Source organism: Lampris incognitus, chromosome 20, assembly GCF_029633865.1.
Source record: "Lampris incognitus isolate fLamInc1 chromosome 20, fLamInc1.hap2, whole genome shotgun sequence".
Classification (NCBI taxonomy): Eukaryota; Metazoa; Chordata; class Actinopteri; order Lampriformes; family Lampridae; genus Lampris; species Lampris incognitus.
In genome coordinates this window covers 34,885,411-34,911,150 of record NC_079230.1, presented here as the reverse complement: position 1 = coordinate 34,911,150, position 25,740 = coordinate 34,885,411, and the positions used below count along the sequence as shown (strand labels likewise).

General features: G+C 44.0%; 1 protein-coding gene across 1 annotated transcript; it reads right to left on the bottom strand.

The window, feature by feature from the left end:
- Positions 1-23,984: 23,984 nt before the first annotated feature.
- si:dkey-6n21.13 (P2Y purinoceptor 2) lies at positions 23,985-25,466 on the bottom strand. Its single transcript, XM_056300248.1, has one exon. It carries the CDS (start codon positions 25,464-25,466, stop codon positions 23,985-23,987), a length of 1,482 nt encoding a protein of 493 aa, XP_056156223.1.
- Between the last annotated feature and the right edge of the window lie 274 nt (positions 25,467-25,740).

Genomic DNA, 25,740 nt, shown 5'->3' with positions numbered 1-25,740 from the left:
TTAGGACATTAAATCGGCTAAATATGGTTAATCAAACGATTAATGTACATGCACACTGTCCTTTTATAAACTTAATAAACTAAACTAAAGGATGCATTTAACTTACTCTGGGTTACACCATTCATGCCAACTATTCTGGCTTTGTCTGTCGTGTGCGAGATTTCCTCCAATTTGGGATTGCCTGAACAGAGCTTGCATGTCGTTTCAGTTGGAATCAACTTTGAAGGGTAATCCGTCGAACCTCAAACAGTATCCATTTTAAACTCAATTAAACTAATTCATTTTGTAGATAAATGTAATGGTGTGATGTTTAATAATGATGATTACAACGCATTAATTGGAATAAGGGATATAAAGATATACTAATCATTGGGAAAACATATGCATGAGGAACAGGGCTTGTTACAAGGACATGAGGGTCTATAGTGGCAGTGGAAAAGTACTGAGTATGTTAGCAGACAGAGGAATGCAGAGTAAATTACAGGAAGGTGTGAGGGTCGCTGACCTTAGATAAGGTTAGCGACTCTGAATAGGAAAGGGAACAATGGGGGTGTTGTGGTCAAGGGGGAGTAGAGACAAGATGTCTATCTCCATGGAAGGTGTGAGGGTCGCTGACCTTAGATAAGGTTAGCGACTCTGAATATGAAAGGGAACAATAAGGGTGTTGTGGTCAAGGGGGAGTAGAGACAAGATGTGCTGTGATTTGTGGTTTCAGAGATAGGAACAGGATTTTATGACGGCAGCTACAACAAGGAGGTCACAGCAGATGTAGAAGAAGATTACCTGGAGTCCGGATATCAGTGAGGTGGAAACGGAGTCAGATGAACGGACCAATCAGAAAGAAGACCACACATCCATATTCAGTCAACACTTTGTATAGTATAAAGACTGGGTCAGGGAAAGGAGAGATAGTCAGACTTCGTGAACTGACACAATCTGTTGTTTGTCAGGGATAGGAAGATCTAGACCCAGAGCTCTGTATGCTTTATCCATTTACTGCTAAATAAAACGGATGGTTTTGAGACCGAACATCTTCTCCTATTGCTTTATCAACAAACACGCAGGACTACGCTCTCACATAGATGAAAATGAGTTGGTAGAGTGAGCTGAAGTCCAACAATTTGGTGACCCCGACGTGATAAAGACGGAGAAGTGACGGATTGACCACAGAAGTAAAAGACAACGGATAACTGCAGTGTGATGGCAACAACAAGCGGCCGCTGAAAAAGCTAAGGTAAACAGACGCCTGTTTTATCGAAGTTCTGTTATTGGCTATACCAAATTGTGTGTTGTCATTATACGGCAAGTGTCCTAGTTAAAGTGGATGAATAAAGCATTGAAATAAATTGTGCACGGGTTTAAAGTCCCAGGGATTAGAATCCCTTGAAAGCAACAACAGTACTGAAAAGAAGACGTGCAGGTTTAAAGACCCATGGGTTAAGAAATCCCATAAAAGCAGCGCATGCGCGTGGGAAATACGGACGGGTTTAAAGACCCATGAGGTTAGAGTCCTCATAAAAGCAGCGCATGTCCGTAAAAGGGGTTAGAGGCCCTGAGTGAGTAGGTTTAGAGACCCTTGGGAACAAAAAAAAAAAAAAAACCAAAAAAAAAAACCGGAGGTTCCCATAAAAGCAGCGCTCACTGGTTCATGATATGTGCTGTGTTTTAACGGTAAGTGTGAATGTTTGATATTTTGCATGTGTGAATGTTGGATATTTTGCATGATTAAAAAGTGTGTGTTTTTTGATAAAACTGTGTATAAGGGTGGTAGAAACTCAGTAGTGTCTCAGAGAGGAAGGAGGGAGTGTCTCAGTGAGAAAGAATCAGCAGTGGAAACCTAACTGGTGTCAACGTAAACTGCCTGGCTACTGAACTCTTCTCTGATTGGGCTGGTTGCTCGGAACGCAAGTGTCATACAAACCAGCTGGCTACTGAGTGGGGACAGATAACACACAATGGAAGGGGAATCTGACAGGGAGTGTGAAGAAAACGGAGGTTGCCCTCCCAATGTTATATTGACCGTTAAGCAACAATGGGAAAGAACCAGGAGTCAAATTTTTGCAGGGCTCCCTAGGAACAAGCGAGACACCATGATTGGGGCGTATGACAGTATATGGAAAGACTTACAAACACAGGGTAAGGTCCCCAAAGAGGAGGAAAGGAAGAGATTGATATTATACCTAGGGAAGGCAGAAAAACAAGCTAAAAAGAAAGCAGATGAACACTGGAAGGCGGAAAAAGTTTCCATGTTAGTCAAAAAGAAAATGGAAGAAAGATGGAGAGGAAAATGAGCAGAGAAGAGCCCACTTACACAACATGACCTTAGCTTGCATGGCAGTAGAAATGAATCAAAAACACTCAGAAATAACCAAAGAAAAAGATAAAGGAAATGAAAAAACAGAAGCATCAGCGCCAATATATCCCAAAATACCCGGGATACAACCCCATCCTTATCCCAAACCGCAAATGCCACTCGTGCGTGTGGAAGAAGGAGTAATGAAAATGACAGCAATAGGAAAGGAGGAGTACAGAGAGATTAGGGAGACGTTAGAGGAAGTAGTAACAAGGAGAATATCAGAGGTGGAGGACCTGGTGAGGGAGGCAGAGCGTAGGATGCAGGAAGCCAAAGAAGTGAATAGGAAAATACACGAGCAGATGAGCGGACAGGAAGAGATAAATCAGGCAAGAAGCTCACCCATGACAGTGTCAGAAACACCCTCCACCCTAAACGGGGGAGGAGCAGGACAGGGGAGGATACAGAGTCAGGGGGTTGAAACAATGGATGGGTTCCAGGAGAGACAGCTCAGAGAGATAAGAGAGGAAGTAATTAGGGCAGAAGGTCCCGAGGAGAGATTGGGGGCAGGTACAGCGGCAGGGGGTGTGAAGAGTAATGAGGGAGACGAAGACACATACCAGGTCACAATTACAGGGGCACTAACCAGGCACAACCAGACTCATATAGCGCCCCGTGCTGACCACAGGCATAGACACCAGCTTAGGGACAGAGAAAAGATACAACCACCCGCTAGATACCATCAACTGCCACTGATATATAAAAGACCCCAAACGGGGGATGTGTATCAACCATTCTCATTCACAGACATGAATTGCATCCTGGATAAAATGCCCCCTCCCACTGAGGGAGGAGGGCCCTGGATGGAGAAATTTTGCCAACACACATTGGGATATAAATTAGCTATGGGAGATTGGAGAGCATTATTGGGAAAACAACTAGCTATGTGGGAAATACAGCAGATTGAGGCTGCGGCAGACACTAGTCATATACCAGATTCAGAACCATTTACCAGTGAAGCCACAGCTGTGGGAAGGGCAATGAGGGATAAATTCCCCATTCCTCCCGGAGCAATGCATTCGCTGACCTTTTCCATGAAAGACGGAGAAGACATGTCAGCATTTTTAGGCAGATGCAAAGGCATATGGACAGACACTGCAGGAAGCCATCCAGGTTCAGGACAGTTACAGACCACACTGTTTAGAAAAGCTGTTATGGCTAGAATGCCCAAAACAGTACAAGATGCCATGGAGGGCAATCCAGACATCCCAGGCTGCTCTACTGAGCAATGGGAAAAACATTTGATTCATCATATGAAAAGACACAAGGCTATACAGGAGGAGGATAGACAGCGCGCAGAGTCAGCCCAGGTGCAGCTCCTAAAGCTCCAATTGGATGAGGCAAGGAAAAAGGTAAATGATGCTAAAAAGACAAACCAAAAGGTAGCCAATCAGATGGTTCAACAGCCGCCACCTCAAAACTACACCCCAAATTTGTACCCAGTGCCTGAATGGGTGTCTAGTTCCCCTTATCGGGGCAGGCCTGTCAGAGTAACAGGAGGTATGAGAGGTAGAGGGAGGGGTCGCGGAGGACCCAGAGATATGCCACTTACATGCTTTGGATGTGGCCAGCTTGGACACTGGATCAGGGAGTGTCCCATGCTGTGGGGACCCAGGGGAGGTCAAGGTCCAGTCGGCAACAGGGGTGGTTATGTGCAGCCCCCGGTCCAAGGACAGCCTTTAGTTATGGTTCCACTTCATCAAGACCCTCATGCAGCAGCAGCTCCACCGCAGGGACAATATCCCCAGACCATGCAGGGTGGTCAGGGGGATGAGTACTGAAGGGGCCCGGGAACTCAAGGGCAGGTGGGGCTGGCAGAACCCTACCTGCAAATAAGGGTAATGGACATGGATCTGCATTTCCTAGTTGACACAGGTGCAAGGTTTTCCACTATCACATGCGCCATGTCTCGGTCCACCCTTTCATCCTCCAGCGTCCGGCTAGTAGGGTTCTCGGGTAAACCAGAAAATCTGCCATTGACGACACCTCTGACTACCACGGTGGCAGGACAGACTTTTTTGCATCAATACATTTCATCACCAGCATGCTCAGTCAATTTGATGGAACGGGATATGTTGGTGAGGTGCGGGGCATCAGTCATGTGTGGGCCAGAGGGACTGGTAGTGACTTTTCCCAATGGATATTCTGTGAACTGTTCTCTGTCAATGATCCAGTCCAGCTCTCAAATGTTGTTGTCAGCTGATGTTTCACCCACGGCTGAAGGACTCTGAGCAGATATATACTGGAGACTCCTAGAACCGGGAACCAAGCAAACCGACGGCGTACAGACTCTGTATTATCAGTGGCGGCCGTGGGTCCAAATGCTACATCCCTACTCCCCTCCAATCGACCCCCTCCATGTTACTCTGTACTATGATAGGGACGGGGATGAAATTTATCAGCAAACTTTTTACAATGACATTGAAGGGACACAGTGGGAAGTATTGTCTAGTTGTATTTTAGTGGGGAATGAAGGTGTGGCAGCTGCTGTTGAATTGACACCAGAACAATTTAAGTGGTATGAGATGTCTGAAGAGGCGGTGCCCCATATCATCTTAGCAGTGCATGTTAAACACCAGGCTAGAGATCTTGGGCCGATGTGCAAGCGTCTGATGGCACTGACAGACTGGGTTTGGACCCAACTCCCTGAATTACAGTACTCCCCATCCGAAAAGGCTTACAGGATCATGCACAAGACGGTTGACAAAGTGCTGTTAGAACATAGACAAATTGAGAGATTTCATGGCAGAGAGAAGGCTGATCACTCTGACGCCGCAAGTATGATAGACACTCTCCCTGAGGCGTTATGGTCAGCAGGCCCAACTGATGTAGGCCACTGCAAGAATGTTGATCAAATCTCTTTTGAATTGACAGATCACACTCCGATCTGGCAGAAACAGTACTCCCACAAACCTGAGGCAGAAGCAGGGATCACAGATACTATTGAGGGACTGTTGGCAGCGGGGGTGTTGGAGCCCTCAGCATCTGGCTGGAACACACCTATTTTACCAGTTGAGAAGCAAAATACAGGGATATATAGAATGGCTCACGACCTTAGACGGGTCAATAGTATTGTGTCAACTCCTACAGTCCCAGTACCAAATCCATATACTGCTATGTCTGCACTGTCCCCAGAAAACAAATGGTTTTCCTGTATTGATCTGGCCAATGCATTTTTCTGCCTACCACTAGCTGACCATGTGAGAGACATCTTCTCATTTACCTACACTACCGTTCAAAAGTTTGGGATCACCCAAACAATTTTGTGTTTTCCATGAAAAGTCACACTTATTCACCACCATATGTTGTGAAATGAATAGAAAATAGAGTCAAGACATTGACAAGGTTAGAAATAATGATTTGTATTTGAAATAAGATTTTTTTTACATCAAACTTTGCTTTCGTCAAAGAATCCTCCATTTGCAGCAATTACAGCATTGCAGACCTTTGGCATTCTAGCTGTTAATTTGTTGAGGTAATCTGGAGAAATTGCACCCCACGCTTCCAGAAGCAGCTCCCACAAGTTGGATTGGTTGGATGGGCACTTCTTTGAGCAGATTGAGTTTCTGGAGCAACACATTTGTGGGGTCAATTAAACGCTCAAAATGGCCAGAAAAAGAGAACTTTCATCTGAAACTCGACAGTCTATTCTTGTTCTTAGAAATGAAGGCTATTCCATGCGAGAAATTGCTAAGAAATTGAAGATTTCCTACACCGGTGTGTACTACTCCCTTCAGAGGACAGCACAAACAGGCTCTAACCAGAGTAGAAAAAGAAGTGGGAGGCCGCGTTGCACAACTGAGCAAGAAGATAAGTACATTAGAGTCTCTAGTTTGAGAAACAGACGCCTCACAGGTCCCCAACTGGCATCTTCATTAAATAGTACCTGTTAGAGCCTGTTTGTGCTGTCCTCTGAAGGGAGTAGTACACACCGGTGTAGGAAATCTTCAATTTCTTAGCAATTTCTCGCATGGAATAGCCTTCATTTCTAAGAACAAGAATAGACTGTCGAGTTTCAGATGAAAGTTCTCTTTTTCTGGCCATTTTGAGCATTTAATTGACCCCACAAATGTGATGCTCCAGAAACTCAATCTGCTCAAAGAAGTGCCCATCCAACCAATCCAACTTGTGGGAGCTGCTTCTGGAAGCGTGGGGTGCAATTTCTCCAGATTACCTCAACAAATTAACAGCTAGAATGCCAAAGGTCTGCAATGCTGTAATTGCTGCAAATGGAGGATTCTTTGACGAAAGCAAAGTTTGATGTAAAAAAAATCTTATTTCAAATACAAATCATTATTTCTAACCTTGTCAATGTCTTGACTCTATTTTCTATTCATTTCACAACATATGGTGGTGAATAAGTGTGACTTTTCATGGAAAACACGAAATTGTTTGGGTGATCCCAAACTTTTGAACGGTAGTGTATAAAGGCCAACAGCTAAGGTATACGAGGGTTCCCCAGGGTTTCATCTTGTCTCCTGGGCTGTTCAATCAGGTTCTGAAACAGCAGCTCACTGATCTCACCCTCCAAAAGGGGGTGGTGTTGATTCAGTATGTGGATGACATCCTTCTGGCAGCTCCAGATCATGTCTCCTGCCTAGCAGCCACCAAATCCCTATTAACTCAGCTGTACCGCATTGGGTTCAAAGTTTCAAAAACCAAGCTCCAGTGCTGCAGACAGATGGTCTCGTTCCTGGGGAGAAGTATCTCTAGTAGAGGAACAGGTGTGTCCCCAGCCCATAGATCCTCAATTCTACACCATCCTAAACCAGTCACAGTGAAAGACATGCTCTCATTCCTGGGGTTGACGGGTTATAGCGGACAGTACATAGCATCATATGGGGAACTAACGCACCCCTTAAGGGCCATGGTCAATGAGCAGGGGATGAGAAATTTGTCAGCATGCTTACAATGGACCACTGAAGCAGAGAATAACTTCATTTCCCTCAAACAGGCTCTCACAAACGCTGCTGATTTAGCACTGCCTGACTACAAAGAGCCATTCTATCTCGATGTTTCAGAAAAATCACATACAGCGAATGGTGTTCTTTTTCAGAAAAAAGGGGGAGGTAGGCAGGTGATGATGTATGCAAGTGTGACACTCGATCCAACAGAAAATAGACATCCACCATGCAGCAGGGGTAGCAAAAATTCTGCAAACAGTAGCACACATAGCATGGGACATGCTCTAACAGTCCTGACAACACACAGCATAGTGGCCTATGTGAACTCAGCAGCATTCATCATGACATCATTAAGACAGATAAGGTTGGAAAAAATCCTCAATGCACCACACATAACGTTCACACACAAGGGACTCAACATGGCAGATAACATGGGGGAAGGTAAGCCACATGTGTGTGAAGAAAGAGTACAGAAAGATGTTAAGGTCAGAGCAGATTTACGGGTAAAACCCTTAGCTGACCCAGAGGAAGTGCTGTTCACAGATGGCTGTTGCTACAGACATCCCACTGAGGGCCTGAAGGCAGCATATGTAGTGGTAAGACAAACAGATGAAGGGTTTGAGGAGGTAGTGACAGGGAGAGTAATAGGAAAAGAATCAGTGCAGCTAGCTGAATTACAGGGAATGATAGCAGCATTAGAAAGGGCAGAAGGGAAAAAAGTAAACATCTACACAGACTCGGCATACGTGGTAGGAGCAATACAGGTGGAGCTCAGTCAGTGGATCAGAGCAGGATTTTTGACAGCAGCAAAAACCCCAATCAAACATGAGAAAGACATCAAGAGACTGGTAGAAGCCCTAATGAAACCAACAGAGGTAGCAGTAATAAAGTGCAGAGGTCACGACAAAACTGAAACAATGATAGCAAAAGGAAATCAGGAGGCAGACTCTGCAGCTAAAAGAGCAGCAGGTTACACAGCCCAATACATGATGATGCAGGTGGGAAAAACGGTGTATGATTTACTACCTGCCTGCGATGTAAATATGTTAATAAAAGAACAGCAGAAAGCCTCTCCTCAAGAGTTCAGTTTGGAAAGAGAGAGGGGCAACGGAATCCGAAGGAGTGTGGAGGTTGCCGGACGGCCGACCTGTGTTACCCCCAGGGTGGACGGCTTCTGTGTTACAGGAGGCACATGGGCTAACACATTGTGGAAAGGCACAGATGCAGAGACATCTGACCCATTGGTGGCATCCATTTTTGCCCGCAATGATTGTGAACCATATCAGGGAATGTAAAATATGTACAGAATACAATATCAGGGCTACAGTAAAGCCACACGAGGGAAAATTTCCTTTGTCAAAAATGCCAGGTCAAGAAATCATAATTGATTACACTGACATGTTGGAAAGGGTAAATGGGTATAGGTACCTCTTGGTCGCCGTGGATGCACACACTGGCTGGCCAGAAGCAGTACCTGCTAAAAAAGAAGATGCCAAAACGGTAATCAAATTCCTAATCAACCAATACATACCAACGCATGGGTTTCCAAAAAGAATCAGGTCAGATAATGGCACACATTTTAAGAACAAAGACCTGCAGGCAGTAGAAGCGGCCCTAGGACTGAAACATGCGTTTGGAACAGTGTATCACCCCCAATCACAGGGAAAAGTGGAGAGAATGAATCAGTCCATTAAAGGAAAAATAGGAAAAGTGTGTGCTCAAACAAAAATGAGTTGGGTGGATGCCCTACCCCTAGCTCTAATGTCAATTAGGAGCTCAGTAAACTCCATCACAGGCTTCACTCCATATCAGTTGACAACAGGGCAGCAGTTCCCGGGACCGGGAGCTGGAATCCCAACAACGGAAAAGGAAAGAGATCCGCTGAAGTACAAACCTTACTATTACCAACTAACAGCTTTGGTGTCAGCTTTCTCAAAACAGGTTGCAGCAGCAGAGGGGAACCTAGAGGGTCAGACACCGCCCACCACAGACTGGGTTCTGCTGAAGGTGATCAAGAGGAAGTGGTCGGAGCCAAGGTGGACAGGGCCCTACAAGGTGTTTGAGAGGACATCACACGCGGTTCGACTACAGGGCAAAGGAGACAGCTGGTACCACTGGAGCCAGTGCGCAGCAGCGGATTCACCCGCTAGGACACGGGAACAGATAAGAAACACCACAGTTGACTCTGAATAAGTGTAAAGACACGAGCCACTATCTGTGGTGACAGTTATTATAGCTATCACTTTTGGATAAGATTTATAGTAACCGGCTTTGCATATACTCAGGCAAGCCACAATATAATCAAGATTGGAATGAAGAATTTTGCCAGGTATGGAAAGAATGTTCTGATGTTACTATAGAAGGTCAAAAGCTCTCCCAGAAAAGGTTTTCTAGGATACAAGGAACTGATAACCAGAACACAAGAAGGTTTTGCTTGCAAAGAATTTTTTTTGATATATGTTGATTAAGATGTTTGAGGGAACGAGAAAACCCCACAGAGCCAAATGGTGGTGGTGGGGAGTGTGCGGGATCATTTCTATAGTAATAGTTACTCCAATATTGATGTGGGAATCAGCCATCAGAGACAGACACACAGATCAAAACCAACACCACAACAGAACAAAGAGGGAAAGCCAAGGCCAACCAGATTACTGGATTAAAACATATGGAGGTATAGACGTAGACTACACTCTGGGAACGAACGTGACATTTCAATTTGATTTATGCCATGTTATTAATTGTGGAAAACACCAGGAGATGTGGAGAAGATATGATTTATACCTGTGCGGAAGTCCAGAAACTCACTCCAGTTGTCTAAGGCAGGGGGATCCGCCTAGGAACTCTGGCATGGGCAGTTTGTGTGCCGGATGGGAACTGATTTGGCAGTATAGTGGTCCATGGACCCCTATCAAAACCGCGGTCAAAAATCCAGATACAGTTAATAAGATTAGTTTCATACGCGGCCAACTACGACATAGGTCGGGTGGGGTTAATCCCCTGTTGTTGACAATACACGACCTGTGGGATGATCCATTTATGACAGGCCAGAAAAAGGCATTCTATATGGTTGTGGGAGCATATCAAAAATGCACGGACACCATGGATCTCGTTAAGGTGAATTTGTTAACACCTCCATCCCCCAAGAAAACAGACGCCTCGATTAGCACATCGAAACTAAACCTAGACAGAGCAAGGACGTAATCACCATAGATTACAATAAATTAACGAGAGGCGATATTGTCAAATTGGCTACTGGATATGGGGAAAAAAACCTGTGGTTAGATTGGATGGCAGCTACTGCTGCCTCCATGAACATGAGCAATTGTATTGCATGTTCTTCAGCCAGGCCAATTCTTTTCACCGCCCCAGCACCTCTGTTTCCCGATACAGATCCTATAGGATTTCATTGCATGATGGCCCTAACTATGCAAGCCAACCCCCCTAACTGTACTACTCTCAGCTCTATTTTTCCACCCGTTAAAAAGTCCACGGTGCCGCCGGCATTCACCCCGAGAGCTAATAACTATACGTGTTTTTCTAGGAGCTCCAGCTTCGATATGAAGATGGGACACATGCCTGACGGCTGGTGCAAATACACACTTGATGTCAACAGTTGGTCGGTCCCTAGCTCTATGGTGTGGGGAAGGGCTGACCTGTTTTGGTATTGCAGGGACAGGACTCTACATATCAGCCTGCCAGCAGACTGGTCTGGAACGTGTGCAATGGTCAGGTTGGTTCTACCCCTGTTTTTGCTAGGGCCACGCCAACAGGCAAATTTCACATATACCCGCCACAGGAGGGACACATTTGAGGTTGGGTATAGTTCTCCCACATACATAGATGCTATAGGCGTCCCCAAGGGAGTTCCAGATGAGTATAAGTTGGTAAATCAAGTGGCAGCAGGATTTGAGAACATCCCAATCATTAGTGCGCTATTTCCAGTAACTCCCAATAAGAATGTGGATAGAATTAATTATATCCATTATAACGTCCTGAGGCTCACCAATAAAACCAGGGACACTGTAGCAGGCTTATCTGAACAATTAGCTGCCACCTCGTTGATGACAGTTCAAAACAGAATGGCCCTCGACATGTTATTAGCTGAAAAAGGGGGTGTTTGCTCTTTGTTTGACGATCAATGCTGCACGTTTATCCCCAACAACACTGCTCCAGACGGCTCGGTAACTAGAGCCCTAAAAGGACTTAGGACCCTGTCGGAGGAGATGCATGACCACTCAGGTATAAACGACCCACTGGGAGGAATTTTTGAACAGTGGTTTGGGAGGTGGAAAGGTGTGATGGTGTCTGTGTTTCTGTCCCTGGTAGGCATGATGACTGCACTTGTGTTGTGTGGATGCTGTGGTATCCCCTGTATCAGATCTCTGTTTGAAAGGTTGATCGTGACTGCCATCGAAAAGAAGAGTCCCTCATCGACCTATCAGATGGCTCAAGTCGAGACAGAGACGGTGGCTCTGATGGAGGATGGAGGGTGTGAAGAACTGGGCAGTGACACAGAGGCTGAATGCGATGTTTGAATCCGATTGGTTGGTCTCATTTATATGAGACCAAAAAGGGGGACTTGTAGATAAATGTGATGGTGTGATGTTTAATAGTGATGATTACAACGTATTAATTGGAATAAGGGATATAAGGATATATTAATCATTGGGAAAACATATGCATGAGGAACAAGGCTTGTTACAAGGACATGAGGGTCTATAGTGGCAGTGGAAAAGTACTGAGTATTTAGCAGACAGAGGAATGCAGAGTAAATTACAGGAAGGTGTGAGGGTTGCTGACCTTAGATAAGGTTAGCGACTCTGAATAGGAAAGGGAACAATGGGGGTGTTGTGGTCAAGGGGGAGTAGAGACAAGATGTCTATCTCCATGGAAGGTGTGAGGGTCGCTGACCTTGGATAGAGTTGGCGACTCTGAATGGGAAGGGGAACAATGGAAGTGTTGTGGTCAGGGGGGAGTAGAGACAAGATGTGCTGTGATTTGTGGTTTCAGAGATAGGAACAGGATTTTACGATGGCAGCTGCAACAAGGAGGTCACAGCAGATGTAGAAGAAGATTACCTGGAGTCCGGATATCAGTGAGGTGGAAACGGAGTCAGATGAACGGACCAATCAGAAAGAAGACCACACATCCATATTCAGTCAACACTTTGTATAGTATAAAGACTGGGTCAGGGAAAGGAGAGACAGTCAGACTTCGTGAACTGACACAATCTGTTGTTTGTCAGGGATAGGAAGATCTAGACCCAGAGCTCTGTATGCTTTATCCATTTACTGCTAAATAAAACGGATGGTTTTGAGACCGAACATCTTCTCCTATTGCTTTATCAACAAACACGCAGGACTACGCTCTCACATAGATGAAAATGAGTTGGTAGAGTGAGCTGAAGTCCAACAATTTACACAAATATTTTAATAAGTGCTTAGCTAGCTACATGGCCTGCAACAACTATGCAACGAAACGTTAGCTAGCTAACGTTAGCTAAATGCTTAGAGCCACTTGACATTTCGAATGTATTTTCTCCATAACGGTAACAGTTATTATACCCACGCTCGCTGGATTCTTCGATACATTACGTTTGATAGACAACATAGAATAAAACCTTAGAAAAGAAAACTAACCTTTTAAAGTATCTTATTACCGCGGTCGCAGTATCTTCTACTTCTTCTTTCCGTTTAATGGCGGATTGCAATCTTAAAAACAACACGAAGAAGACCAACGTCCGGTTTTCTGTCGACCGCGGAGGTCACGTGACGGTCCTGTCAACTGCGGAGGTGCCTCTGCGGAGGTCCGCCATCTTGTCTGCAGCCAGATGCATCTCCAAGCTGGGGACGCGCTCCATGTACAAATAAAATCACGTGATGTGAATACAGGAAATATATGTGTTATTATTATTTCATTGGTTCATCTTAGGGGCTCCTTTCAATAGCTATTATTAATTTCAATAGCTGTTTTTTCCTTTCAGTAGTTATTATTATTTTCAATAGCTATTGTAGCGAATTCGGGGGGCAGTCCGGGAACCGCCACAGCCGGCACGCGAATCCGTGTCCCCCACTCCGCAAGCGACAACGTTAACCAGTCGACTAAAGGGTCCGACCCGTTAGTCAAGGTCCAACGTGTCTACTTATCCATGCACGTTACACTACCCCTCTCCTTCGGGAAGCGCGTCCCCGCGCTTCAGCATATCAGCTCCCTCACGCGTCTGGGCGCACGCGCTTCCGATGGCCTCACGCGGTCTCACCATCCCACTTTTGACACCAATGCAGCGAATTCGGGGGGCAGTCCGGCCGGACCGTCACAGTCGGGACGCGAACTCAGATCTCAAGTACCGCGGGCGACAACGTCAACCAGTCGACTAAAGGGTCCGACCCGCTAGTCAAGGACCAGCGTGTCTACTTATCCATGCACGTTACACTATTATTAACTTCAATAGCTATTATTACTTTCAGTAGTTATTACTTTCAGTAGCTATTAGTACTTTCAGTAGCTATTAATACTCAAACATCAAGAAAACACAACATAAAATGAATGACGGACGTAAAGAAGCGATGGAGAGTGAACACAGCTCTGTAATGTTCCCAGGCCCAGCAAACACTTGGATACTGATGAGCTGAATTCACCCAGTTATTTATTTATGACGGCAGGATCCTCCCATTCCTCTCTGCTCCAACGTGTTATTAGGTTCCCATACAGGTGCTGACCCAAACCAGCACAAGAGGACTAATATCAATACAGCCTGTCCATCATCTGTCCATCATCTGTCCACCATCTTTCCATCATCTGTCTATCATCTGCTCTCATAAGGAAGCCTAGGGAAGACCAGGAGCCTGATTAATCATGACAAGTCCAAGCAGCCTAATGCCCAAATCAAACATGTTCCAGTAAACAATGTACATTGGCCTGGCCATTTTGTAAGGTTTTGTTGTTGCAAGTGCTAGTATTGGCCACTAGGTTTGTCCCTTCTGAGATACCGTCACGCTTCCCTTGTGTACCTTGTGTGTTATGGTTATGCGGATTCCAGGGTTCCGACAAAAATACAACTGACCACATGAAATACTCCCCCGTCTCCTGCCTCTCTATTAGAAGTTATACTCAAGTAGAAATAGGAGTATACAACAAAACTGGCGACGAGGTAATACGGTCCCACGTTGTGTTTATTGTTTGCGGTAGAAAGTCCGACTTACACAATTTTTTTCTCGCGGATGTACAGCGCGAGGTTGCAGCTAACGTAGCTACAAGCTAGCAAGCTCGCCACCATATCGTACAGAAGACAGGGCTCGAGCAGAGGACAGAGCTACTGCGTGAGGAGGCGGAATCTCCGCGGTGGAAAGGAGACGGAAAGAAAAAGGAGAAAAGAAAGGCAGTAACATAAACGAAACAACAAAAAGAGATAGACAAAGTGGACTGGCTAAAAAGGAAAATTAGCATAAATAAGCATAAGTTTAAGGCTAATTGCTGAAATCAGTGGAAAACAACCGATACTGTATGAAAATGGCGGCACTAATAGGAAACATAGGACCATTTGAAGAAAACACAGAACAGTGGAGCGCATACACTGAAAGGTTTGAGTATTTTATACTTGTTAACGGAGAGGTTTTAATGCCAACCTTCTTGAGTGTTATAGGAGGAAAACCATTCAACCTACTGCACAGTTTAGTGCAACCTGACAAGCCAGGGGACAAATCATATGAGGAGATAGTCCAAATACTGGGAAATCACTACTCTCCTAAGTAATCCAAAGGAGTTGATTGGTCTAGTCAGAAAGGCACGAACTGAGGAAGCCTCTTGGATGAGAGGCGAAACGTCTTCACGGATATATACCAAGTCCAGTTGCACTTGATTCAACTCCTTTGGATAACCATGACCTGGATGAATGAGAACATTCACAGACATACTCTTCTAAGACACTGATCATCGCAGAACGGTTCAGATTCCATAAAAGAACCAGGAAGAGGGGGGAATCTGTTTCACAGTTTGTAGCTGCACTGAAACGGTTATCTGAACATTGTGAATTTGGACATGTGCTCAATGACACCATACATGACAGATGGGTGTTTGGCCTGCGTTGTGAGTCCATCCAGAAACGTCTACTTTCTGAGGCTGATTTGGCACTGGGAAAGGCCATAACGATAAGCATGTCAATGGAGATGGCTGCTAGTGAAGCCCAGCAACTAAGGGCATCAATACAAGTGCATCAGTTGTCTAATGAGTCCAAGAACAAGGCAGCAGCTGGCGTGCCATGCTACCATTGTGGTAAAACGGCACCAGGAATCAGAGTGCTGGTGTATAGACTTAGACTTTAGACACTGTGGTAAGAAAAGCCATATTGAACGTGCCTGTAAATCAAAAAAAGGCCCCAACACACAAACAGCACACCGAAAAGAAGGAAAGTGGCTTCCACAGAAACAAAAAGAAACACGTGAATAAGATGGAGCATGACCGGGATGAGCAGAGCAGCTGTGTCTGACGAGGACACAGTGTGTTTTCTATCTGTGAAGGACAGTGATGATGGATACTGGGTCACATCACTGTTGGAGAACCAAGCAGTGCGGATGCAAGTAGACACCGGTACACGTGTATCCATGGTATCAGAAGTTGGCCTTAAGGAGAAGCTGCAGCACCTTGCTCTACGAATGACAAAGTTGAGATTAAGGATGTACACAGGTGAGGTTGTTCCAGTGTTAGGTGTTGTGGTCGTGACAGTGGAACACAACAAACAGAAAATTATTCTTCCACTCTACATCATTAAAGGAAACTGTCCAGCTCTGCTAGGCCAGAGATGGCTAGAAAAGCTCAGACTGAACTGGCAGGATGTGTTCCTGGTTAATGACAGTGACACAGGACCCTACAGGAGATCTTGGAGAAACACTCCCAAGGTTTTTGATGGAGAACTCAGCATCATGAAAGATATTACAGTTAAGATGACAGTCAGTCCAGGAAGCACACCAAAGTGTCTAAAAGCTAGACCTGTCCCGTATGCCATCAGACCCAAGGTAGAGGCATAATTAGACAAATTAGTGAAGAGTGGAGTATTGGAACCAGTGAGAACAAGTGAATGGGCTACACCAATTGTGCCAGTCATGAGAAAGGACGGGTCTCTAAGGATCTGTGGTGATTTTAAAGTCACTGAACCCTGTCTTGACTGCAGAACAGTATCCTTTACCCCTCATCGATAACCTCTTTTCAGGTTTGTCTGGAGGACAGAAATTTAGTAAGATAGACTTATGTCAGGCATATCTGCAGATGCCTGTGGATCCAGAGTCACAGGAACTGTTCACCATAGTGACACACAAAGGGCTGTACAGGTACCATAGGCTCCCTTTTGGGATTACATCTGCTCCTGCACTGTTCCAAAGAGCAATGGACCAAATTCTGTGTGGGCTACCAAGGGTCCAGTGCTATCTGGATGACCTCCTTATCACAGGTCCAGATGAGGAGTCCCACTTAAGGAACCTGGACGCAACACTACAAAAACTGGACGATTATGGTCTGAGAGTAAGGAAGAATAAATGTGAGTTTTACAGATCTTCTGTTGAGTACCTGGGCCACGTAATTGACAGTAACAGACTCCACAAGGTGCCGTCAAAGGTGAAGGCTATTGTGGATGTGCTGTTCCCGAAGAATCTTAGTGAACACAGATCATTCCTTGACCTGCTGACATACTATGCAAAGTTTTTGCCTATCCTAGCCAATAAGCTGAAGCCACTGCATGAGCTTTTAAACAAAAGCAAGATATGGAAGTGGACAGACAAATGTGAGGCAGCTTTCAGAGAAGCCAAGTTGGCCCTCTCTGAATCAGAGTCCCTCACTCATTTCGACCCCAAACTACCACTTCAGTTGGCATGTGACGCCTCGCCGTATCGTGTAGGTGCAGTAGTGTCACACATCTTACCATCAGGGGAAGAGAGACCAATTGCCTTCGCATCGAGGACCTTGAGCCAGGCGGAAAGCAGGTACGCACAGATTGAGTGTGAAACACTGTCTATAATATTTGGAGTGTTGAAATTCCATCAGTATCTTTTTGGCAGGAAATTTACGCTACTGACCACTCACCTCTATCTCTGGTCCCCACACTGGCATACCGTCACTGGCAGCCACTCGCATACAGGGATGGGCTCTATTATTGTCCGCTCACCGGTATGACATCAAGTACAGGAAAGCAGACTGACACGGGAACACAGATGGGCTCTCCAGGCTACCTTTACCTGTCACACATGCTTGAGCCAACACAAGCCGAGATCTTCTACTTCAAGGAAGTGCCTGCTGCTCCAGTGACCTCGACTCATGTGAAGACGCACATGCACTGATCCAGATGACACGGAGTTTAAAGCCTTACCTGGTGAGAAGGAACAAGCTTTTAGTCCAGCCTGGATGCTTATTGTGGGGCTATCGTGTCATCATTCCACCGCCACTAAGAGAGAAAGTGCTTGATGAGCTCCACTCTGGACACTGTGGTGTGGTGCGAATGAAAGAGATCACATGCAGCTATTTCTGGTGTCCGGGCCTGGACGCGGCTATAGAGGAGAAAGCAAAGTCATGTTCTGCATGCCAGAAATTGAGAAACCTCCGCAGCTGGCTCCATTACATCCATGGGACTGGCCTAAAGAACTGTGGCAAAGAATCCATATTGACTTTGCTGGACCGCTGGAGAACTACATGTTTTTAGAGGTGGTCGACGCTCATAGCAAATGGCCCGAGGTTGCTGTCATGAAGAGCACCTCTGCAGAGAGAACCATTGAAGAGCTAAGGTCTATCTTCAGCCGTTTTGGTTTACCACAGCAGCTTGTTAGTGATAACGGCCCACAACTAGTGTCTGAAGAGTTCAAGACATTCATAGAAGAGAACGGAATCCAACACATGAAGTCTGTAACGTATCACCCACCTACAAATGGGCTCACAGAAGGATTAATATAGACCATGAAGTAAGCACTCAAGTCCTCTCAAGGTACGCAGTCCCTCAACCGGCATCTCAGTGCCTTCCTGTTGTCTGACTGAAACACAACCCATGCTTCCGCAAAGGTGTCTCCTGCCTTGGCTCAGCTCAAGAGACAACTCTGCACTCGTCTGGAACTCCTGAGACCACAAAAGACAAGAGAGGTTGTGCACCATCAACAGAGAGCTCAAATAGAGAGACGAGGGAAAGCAAGGCTGTGGAGCTTCACAGCTGGTGAACGCCAAGGGGGAAAAGTGGACACCAGCGACAGTTTTAGCAAAAACAGGTCCAGTGTCTTACACAGTAGAAATCAGCAGTCATCAAATCTGGAGATGACACATTGATCAACTACTCCACGCTTCTGGTTCCTATGTTGACTCACCTCAGCCATTATCCTTTGATCCAGAGCTGGACGCCTACCAGAAACCACCTCCATCACCAGAAGATCCTCAGATGCCTGCGTCTGGAATGGATCCAATTCCAGACACCCCTACGCCTGCTGAGGTGCCTACGCCAGGCATCACTTCGCCCAGACCAGGACCCATACAGGCCCCACCCAAAGACACAGTGACTGACTTACCCACAGGTCGTACTTACCCCAGAAGAGACAGACGACCTCCGGATAGACTGACACTCTAGAGACTAACCCACAGCATTGGGGCATAATAATCCCCAGGGTTTGGTCCGGGAAATGAGGTAGTCTACCCTCTTTCCCTAGTTCAGGTAAAAGTTCTATATTGTCAAAACAAGTTTTGGTAATTAACACATGTTAATTTGTTAAAAGTAATTATAAAGGGAAGACTACCAAACAGTAGAGACTGTGACATAGTAATAGAATTTATTTGAAACCGGGACTTTAAAGAAAGTATATATTGAGTGAAATGTTTTACTTTTGTTAAGGGAACATCAAAAGTAAAGAGGGAGGGATATGTTATGTATTGGCCATCTAGGTTTGTCCCTTCTGAGATACCTTCACCCTTCTCTTGTGTGCCATGGTTATGCGGATTCCGGGGTTCCGACAAGAATACATCTGACCACATAAAATACACCTCTGTCTCCTGCCTCTTTATTAGAAGTTATATTCAAGTAGAATTTATTCTGAGATTAAAGTCATTTTTCTGTATATTGTCGAGTTCAACAATTGTGACAAATTCTAAGACAATACATCAGCTGTAAATTCCATATGACTTCAGCTTGCACACCAAGACAGTTAACCACGTGTGCAATGAAACAGCTGGAACAAATCAAGTCGAGGTTGAATTGCTCTAAAAGGTTATCATCTCCTCTGTGCTCCACATGATGTTTCTGAGACACTGCACATTGTGTGTCTTGGGAGAGAGATCCTCCTCTGTTGCTCTCCCTGAACTTTCTTCCTATTGTTTCTCCCTTTTAAAGGTTTTTAGGGCGTTGATCCTTATCAGATGTGAGGGTCTAAGGACAGGATGTTGTGTTGATGTAAAGCCCCCTGAGGCACATTTGTAATTTGTGATATTGGGCTATACAAATAAAATGGACTTGACTTGACATGCTGGGAAAAAAAGTTCCCAGCATGAAAGGTGCCATGTTGCTGCCCTTTCTCTTTGTAAGTTCTGAGCTGTAAAAAACAAAAAACAAAAACAGAATATGCTCTCTTTATGTGTCACCATGGTGAGATACCTGGCAATCTACAGACCAGCTGGTGTAGAATCAGCAGGTACCTGGCAACATGGCAACATGGCAACATTGTAACATGACAACATAGTAACATGGCAGCATGGTAATATTGTAACATGGCAACATTGTAACATGACAACATAGCACCATGGTAACATGACAACATGGCAACATTGTAACGTGGCAACATCGTAAAATGGCAACAGCCCTGCAGCAGTACTCTGGCTGCAGGACCCTTCTACTGTCACTAGTACTGCAAATACTGCTGCTATAATGTCTGTTATTTTCATTTCAGATGTGAACTCAGTTAATGTGGACTGCTCCGAGCCAAGGGCCCATATAACAATAATAGTAGTAAAGATGTTACACATGGGCGGCACTGTGGCGCAGTGGTTAGCGCGGTCGCCTCGCAGTAAGAAGCTCCTGGGTTTGAGCCCAGGGGTAGTCCAACCTTGGGGGTCGTCCCAGGTCGTCCTGTGTGCAGTTTGCATGTTCTCCCCGTGTCTACGTGGGTTTCCTCCAGGGGCTCTGGTTTCCTCCCACACTCCAAAGACATGTAGGTCAGGTGAATCGGCCGTACTAAATTGTCTCTGGGTGTGTGTGGGTGTGTGTGTGTGTGTGTGTGTGTGTGTGTGTGTGTGTGTGTGTGTGTGTGTGTGTGTGTGTGTGTGTGTGTGTGTGTGTGTGTGTGTGTGTGTGTGTGTGTGTGTGTGTGTGTATGTCGGCCCTGTGTGACAGTCTGGCGACCTTTCCAGGGTGTCTCCCCGCCTGCCGCCCAATGACTGCTGGGATAGGCTCCAGCATCCCCACCACCCTGAGAGCGAGATAAGCGGTTCGGAAATGGATGGATGGATGTTACACATCTAACATTTCCTTCATACATGGTGTTAATACATGATGTTAATACATGGTGTGTTAATTCATGCTGTTAATACATGGTGTGTTAATTCATGGTGTTATTACATTATGTGTTAATACAGTCAATTCAAGTAAGTTTTACTTGTATAGCCCAATACAAATTTACATGTTTACAAATTAAATTTGCTTCAGGGGGTTTTATAGCATAACAATATTCTGTCCTTAGATCCTCACATCAGATAAGGAACAACTCCATAAAAACCCTTAAACAGGGAGAAAAGCAGGAAGAAAGCACAGGGAGAGCAACAAAGGAGGATCTCCCTCCCAGGATGGACAACGTGACATGATGTGTTTACAAAATTTACACAATACAACATTGAAAGAGAATGAACAGAATTATAATGGAATTATAAAAGATATGAAGAATATGATGCGCATTATACCCTGTTATTACAATGTGTTAATACACTGTGTTAACACACTGTATGAACACACTGTGTTAATACACTGTTAACACAGTGTGTTAATACAGTGTGTTAACACACCATTAATACATTGTGTTAATACACTTTGTTATTAGCACACGATTAACATTGTACTGACATACTGTTAATACAGCGTGTTAATACACTGTTAATACAGTGTGTTATTAACACACCTCGTTAATACAATGTTAATAGTGCTTTAATACACTGTAATAGTACTCTTAATACAGTGTGTTACTGTGTAACTGTTACCGTATTAACTGTTACTGTTAACACACTGTATTAACACACTGTATTGATACACTGTATCAACAGTGTGTTATTAATACAATGTATTAACAATGTATTAACACACTGTATTAACACAGTATGTTAACACACTGTGTTAATACAGTGTGTTAATACAGTGTATCAACACGCTATATTAACACAGTGTATTAAAAGTAACAGTTATATAGTAACACACTATATTAACAGTGCACTAACACACTGTATTAACACACTGTGTTTACTGTGTTATTAACACATTGTATTGACACACTGTATTAACACACTTAATGCAGTGTGTTAATAATATTATGAACTGTTACTGTTAATACACCGTGTTAATATAGTGTGTTGATACACTGTATTAAAACAGTGTGTTAACACACTGTATGAACAGACTGTGTTAATACACTGTGTTAACACACTATTAAGACATTGTGTGATTAGTACACTGTATGTGTTATTAGGACACTATTTACAGCGTGTTAGTACACTGTTAATACAGTGTGTTAATACATTGTTAATACACTATTAACACACTGTGTTATTAATACACTATTAATACACTGTATTAACACAATCTCAACACACTGTGTTAATACAGTGCGTTAATACACTCTTAATATAGTGTGTTACTGTGTAACAGTTACTGTATTAACTGTTACTGTTAATACACTGTGTTAGTATAGTGTGTTGATACATTGTATTAACGTACTGTGTTAACTGTGTTATTCACACACTGTATTGACACACTGTAATAATGCAGTGTGTTAATACACTGTTAATGCAGTGTGTTACTGTATAACTATTACTGTATGAACTGTCACTGTTAAGACACTGTGTTAATATTGTGTTGATACACTGTATTAACACAGTGTGTTAATACACTGTTAATAACACAGTGTGTTAATACAGTGTGTTAAAACAGTGTTAACACAGTGTGTAAACATTGTAATAATACACTGTAATAACAGTGCATTAACACACTGTATAAACACATTGTTATTAACACACTGTGTTAATACACTGTATTAACATGGTGTGTTAACGCACTGTGTTATTAACACACTGTATTAACAGTGTGTTGTGTTAAAACATTGTTAATACACTGTGTTAACACATTCCGTTAACACGCTGTGTTATTAACACATTGTATTACCACACTGTGTTAATACCACGTGTTAATACAGTGTTAATACAGTGTGTTATTACATTGTTAATACACTGTTTTAACACAATGTATTAACACAATATATTAACACACTGTATTAACACTGTGTGTTAACGCACTGTGTTAATACAGTGTGTTAATAACAGGGTGTGTTAAAACTGTGTTAATACAGTGGTAACACAGTGTATTAACAGTGTATTAACACACTGTTTTATTAACACACTGTATTAACACAGTGTGTGTTATGAACACACTGTATTAACACACTGTATCTAGTTTGTACTATCATTTACTTGTGTGTGAGTGGCTCTCTGTGTGTTGCTGGTCTGTGTAGTGTGTAGGGGCATGTGTAGAGCTAAACAGGTGTCAAGCTGAACAGGTAAAGCTAAACAGGTGTAAAGCTGAACAGGTGTTAAGTAGAACAGGTGTAAAGCTAAACAGGTGTTAAGTTGAACAGGTGTAAAGTTGAACAGGTGTAAAGCTAAACAGGTGTTAAATAGAACAGGTGTAAAGCTAAACAGGTGTAAAGCTAAACAGGTGTTAAGTAGAACAGGTGTAAAGCTAAACAGGTAAAGCTAAACAGGTGTAAAGCTAAACAGGTGTTAAGTAGAACAGGTGTAATACTAAACAGGTGAAGCTAAACAGGTGTTAAGTTAAAAAGGTGTAAAGCTAAACAGGTGTAAAGCTAAACAGGTGTTAAATAGAACAGGTGTAAAGCTAAACAGGTGTTGAATAGAACAGGTGTAAAGCTAAACAGGTGTTAAGTAGAACAGGTGTAAAGCTAAACAGGTAAAGCTAAACAGGTGTTAAGTAGAACAGTTGTAAAGCTAAACAGGTGTTAAGTAGAACAGGTGTAAAGCTAAACAGGTAAAGCTAAACAGGTGTTAAGTTGAACATGTGTAAAGCTAAACAGGTGTTCAGTAGAACAGGTGTAAAGCTAAACAGGTGTTTAGTAGAACAGGTGTAAAGCTAAACAGGTGTAAAGCTAAACAGGTAGAGCTAAACAGGTGTTAAGCTGAACAGGCAAAGCTGAACAGGTGTCAAGCTGAACAGGTGTAAAGCTAAACTGATGTAAGGGTAAACAGGTAAAGCTAAACTGATGTAAAGCTGAACAGGTAAAGCTAAACTGATGTAAAGCTAAACCGGTAAAGCTGAACAGGCAAAGCTAAACAAGTAAAGATAAGCAAACAAAACAAAACAAAAAGTAAATAGGTTACTTACTTTGCTGATTTTGAATCACTTTGCTGCCTTATATCCCTTCAAACCTTATTTTCTTTTTCATTTAAAGAAACCCTCTCCTCAAGGGTGACTGAAGGGATTCATATTTATCTTAAAAATTAAATTATTCCAAAGTATATCTGACCTTGCGCAGTTGTCTGTGTATGTGCACTGATGTTGTATTCATTTCTTTGCCCTCCCTATCATCAATTCCTTCTTCCTCACCTCCGTGCCCTGCTTCTCCTGCCTTTCCCATTATCCTGATTGGCCAGAGCAGCCCGCTGTTTTGCTGAGCATTATTTGGTGTCTTGCAACAGTGAGCGCCACCTGTCTCTTTAGTCAAGAAGTAAAGTAGAGCGTTGAGCCATGCATTGAATGAGGCCAATGGCCTCGTGATTTTGTAGCACATGGATACCATGGTCATAGTGTTACAGGGGACTGCTTTGGTCACTTTGAGGATGAGGAAGATGGTTCTGGTTACATGGAAGGGGAAGAAGCAGAGCGCAAACAGAAAGGTGATGGTGATAATAGTCTTAATAGATTTGCGCCGGCGATGAGCATACAGAGAGTTAGCCCCAAAGTAAATTGAAATGCCTGCATCTCTTCCAAGTACTTTTGTTATCACACTTGCTTGTTCAGCGCTTCTTCTTTCCCTTCCCCCAACTACATCAGTTCTGCTGCCTCTCCCCGCCGCTCCTCCTTCTTCTCTTGCTTCCTCCCTTGCTAATGTTTCTTCCTCCCCATGTGTAAGGGGCTGGGAATGTAGTGTCCTGAATATGGTGAGAACAACATGAGAGTAACACCAGGCAATTATTGAAAATGGGACAAAGAAGCCCAACAAATGGAGGATGATTCCATAGGGCACATAGTCAGAAAACTCCTTATCTATGGCATCGTCCCAGCAGTTCTGGTACACTTCGACTACCTCTCCCAAATTACCGTGTCTATCACTACTGCTTATCAATGATTGTCCAAGGTTTGATCCCCCAACACTTGTGTCATTGCCAGCCCCTGCCAGTCGAGCCACATTACCAGTCTGAGCGAACCGGAAAATAGGGCAGGTCAAAGCAAACACTACACCCCAAATAAGGACACAAGTCCACTTCACTGCCCTCTTGGTCTCCAGCGTAATAGTCCTCATTGGGTGACAGATGCCCAGGTATCTATGGACAGAAATACAGGTGAGGAAGAAGATGGAGCAGTAAAGGTTAAAGTAGAAGAGAAATCTGACCAATCGGCACATGAAGTCTCCAAAGATCCAGCGGTCATGCATTATGTAGCTAGCAATAAGAAACGGCAGTGAAAAGCCGTACATGAAGTCTGTGGAGGCCAGGTTAACCATGTAGATCAATGAGGCATTCCATCGCTTTGTCCGTTGGAAGGAGCGGTAAAGAATGACAGAGTTCAGGGAGATGCTGAAGATGAAGGTGAAGGAATAACACATGGGTAGAAAGATGTACTTGTAGGACTCATCTATGCTACAGGAAGGGGTTGGAGAGATTGCGGAGGGATGAATGGTTTGGGCCAAGGGAACGGAGGAATTAAGCAGGGTATAAAGTTGGGTTAGGTTGTTGATATCAGGTAAAGCTCTGCTTCTAGGGGCCATGGTATAGGAGTCAATGTTTTCTATGCTTACGAATTAGGGATTATTTGGTAGGTGTAGTGTGACTTCTCTCCATCCTCACATTATTGGATTTTGTCATCTATAGCCTCGCTTTTGTTAAGCCAAAAGCGTCCATGGTGGGTTTTATCTGCTCAGATCCATTAGGGAATCTTCATCTGGGGGGAGAAAGAGTGGAGAACGAGATTAGTCATTCTATCATGAACTTTTGTGAATGGAAACCCGATCGTATTTATTACCTCAGCTTTATTAATGCAAT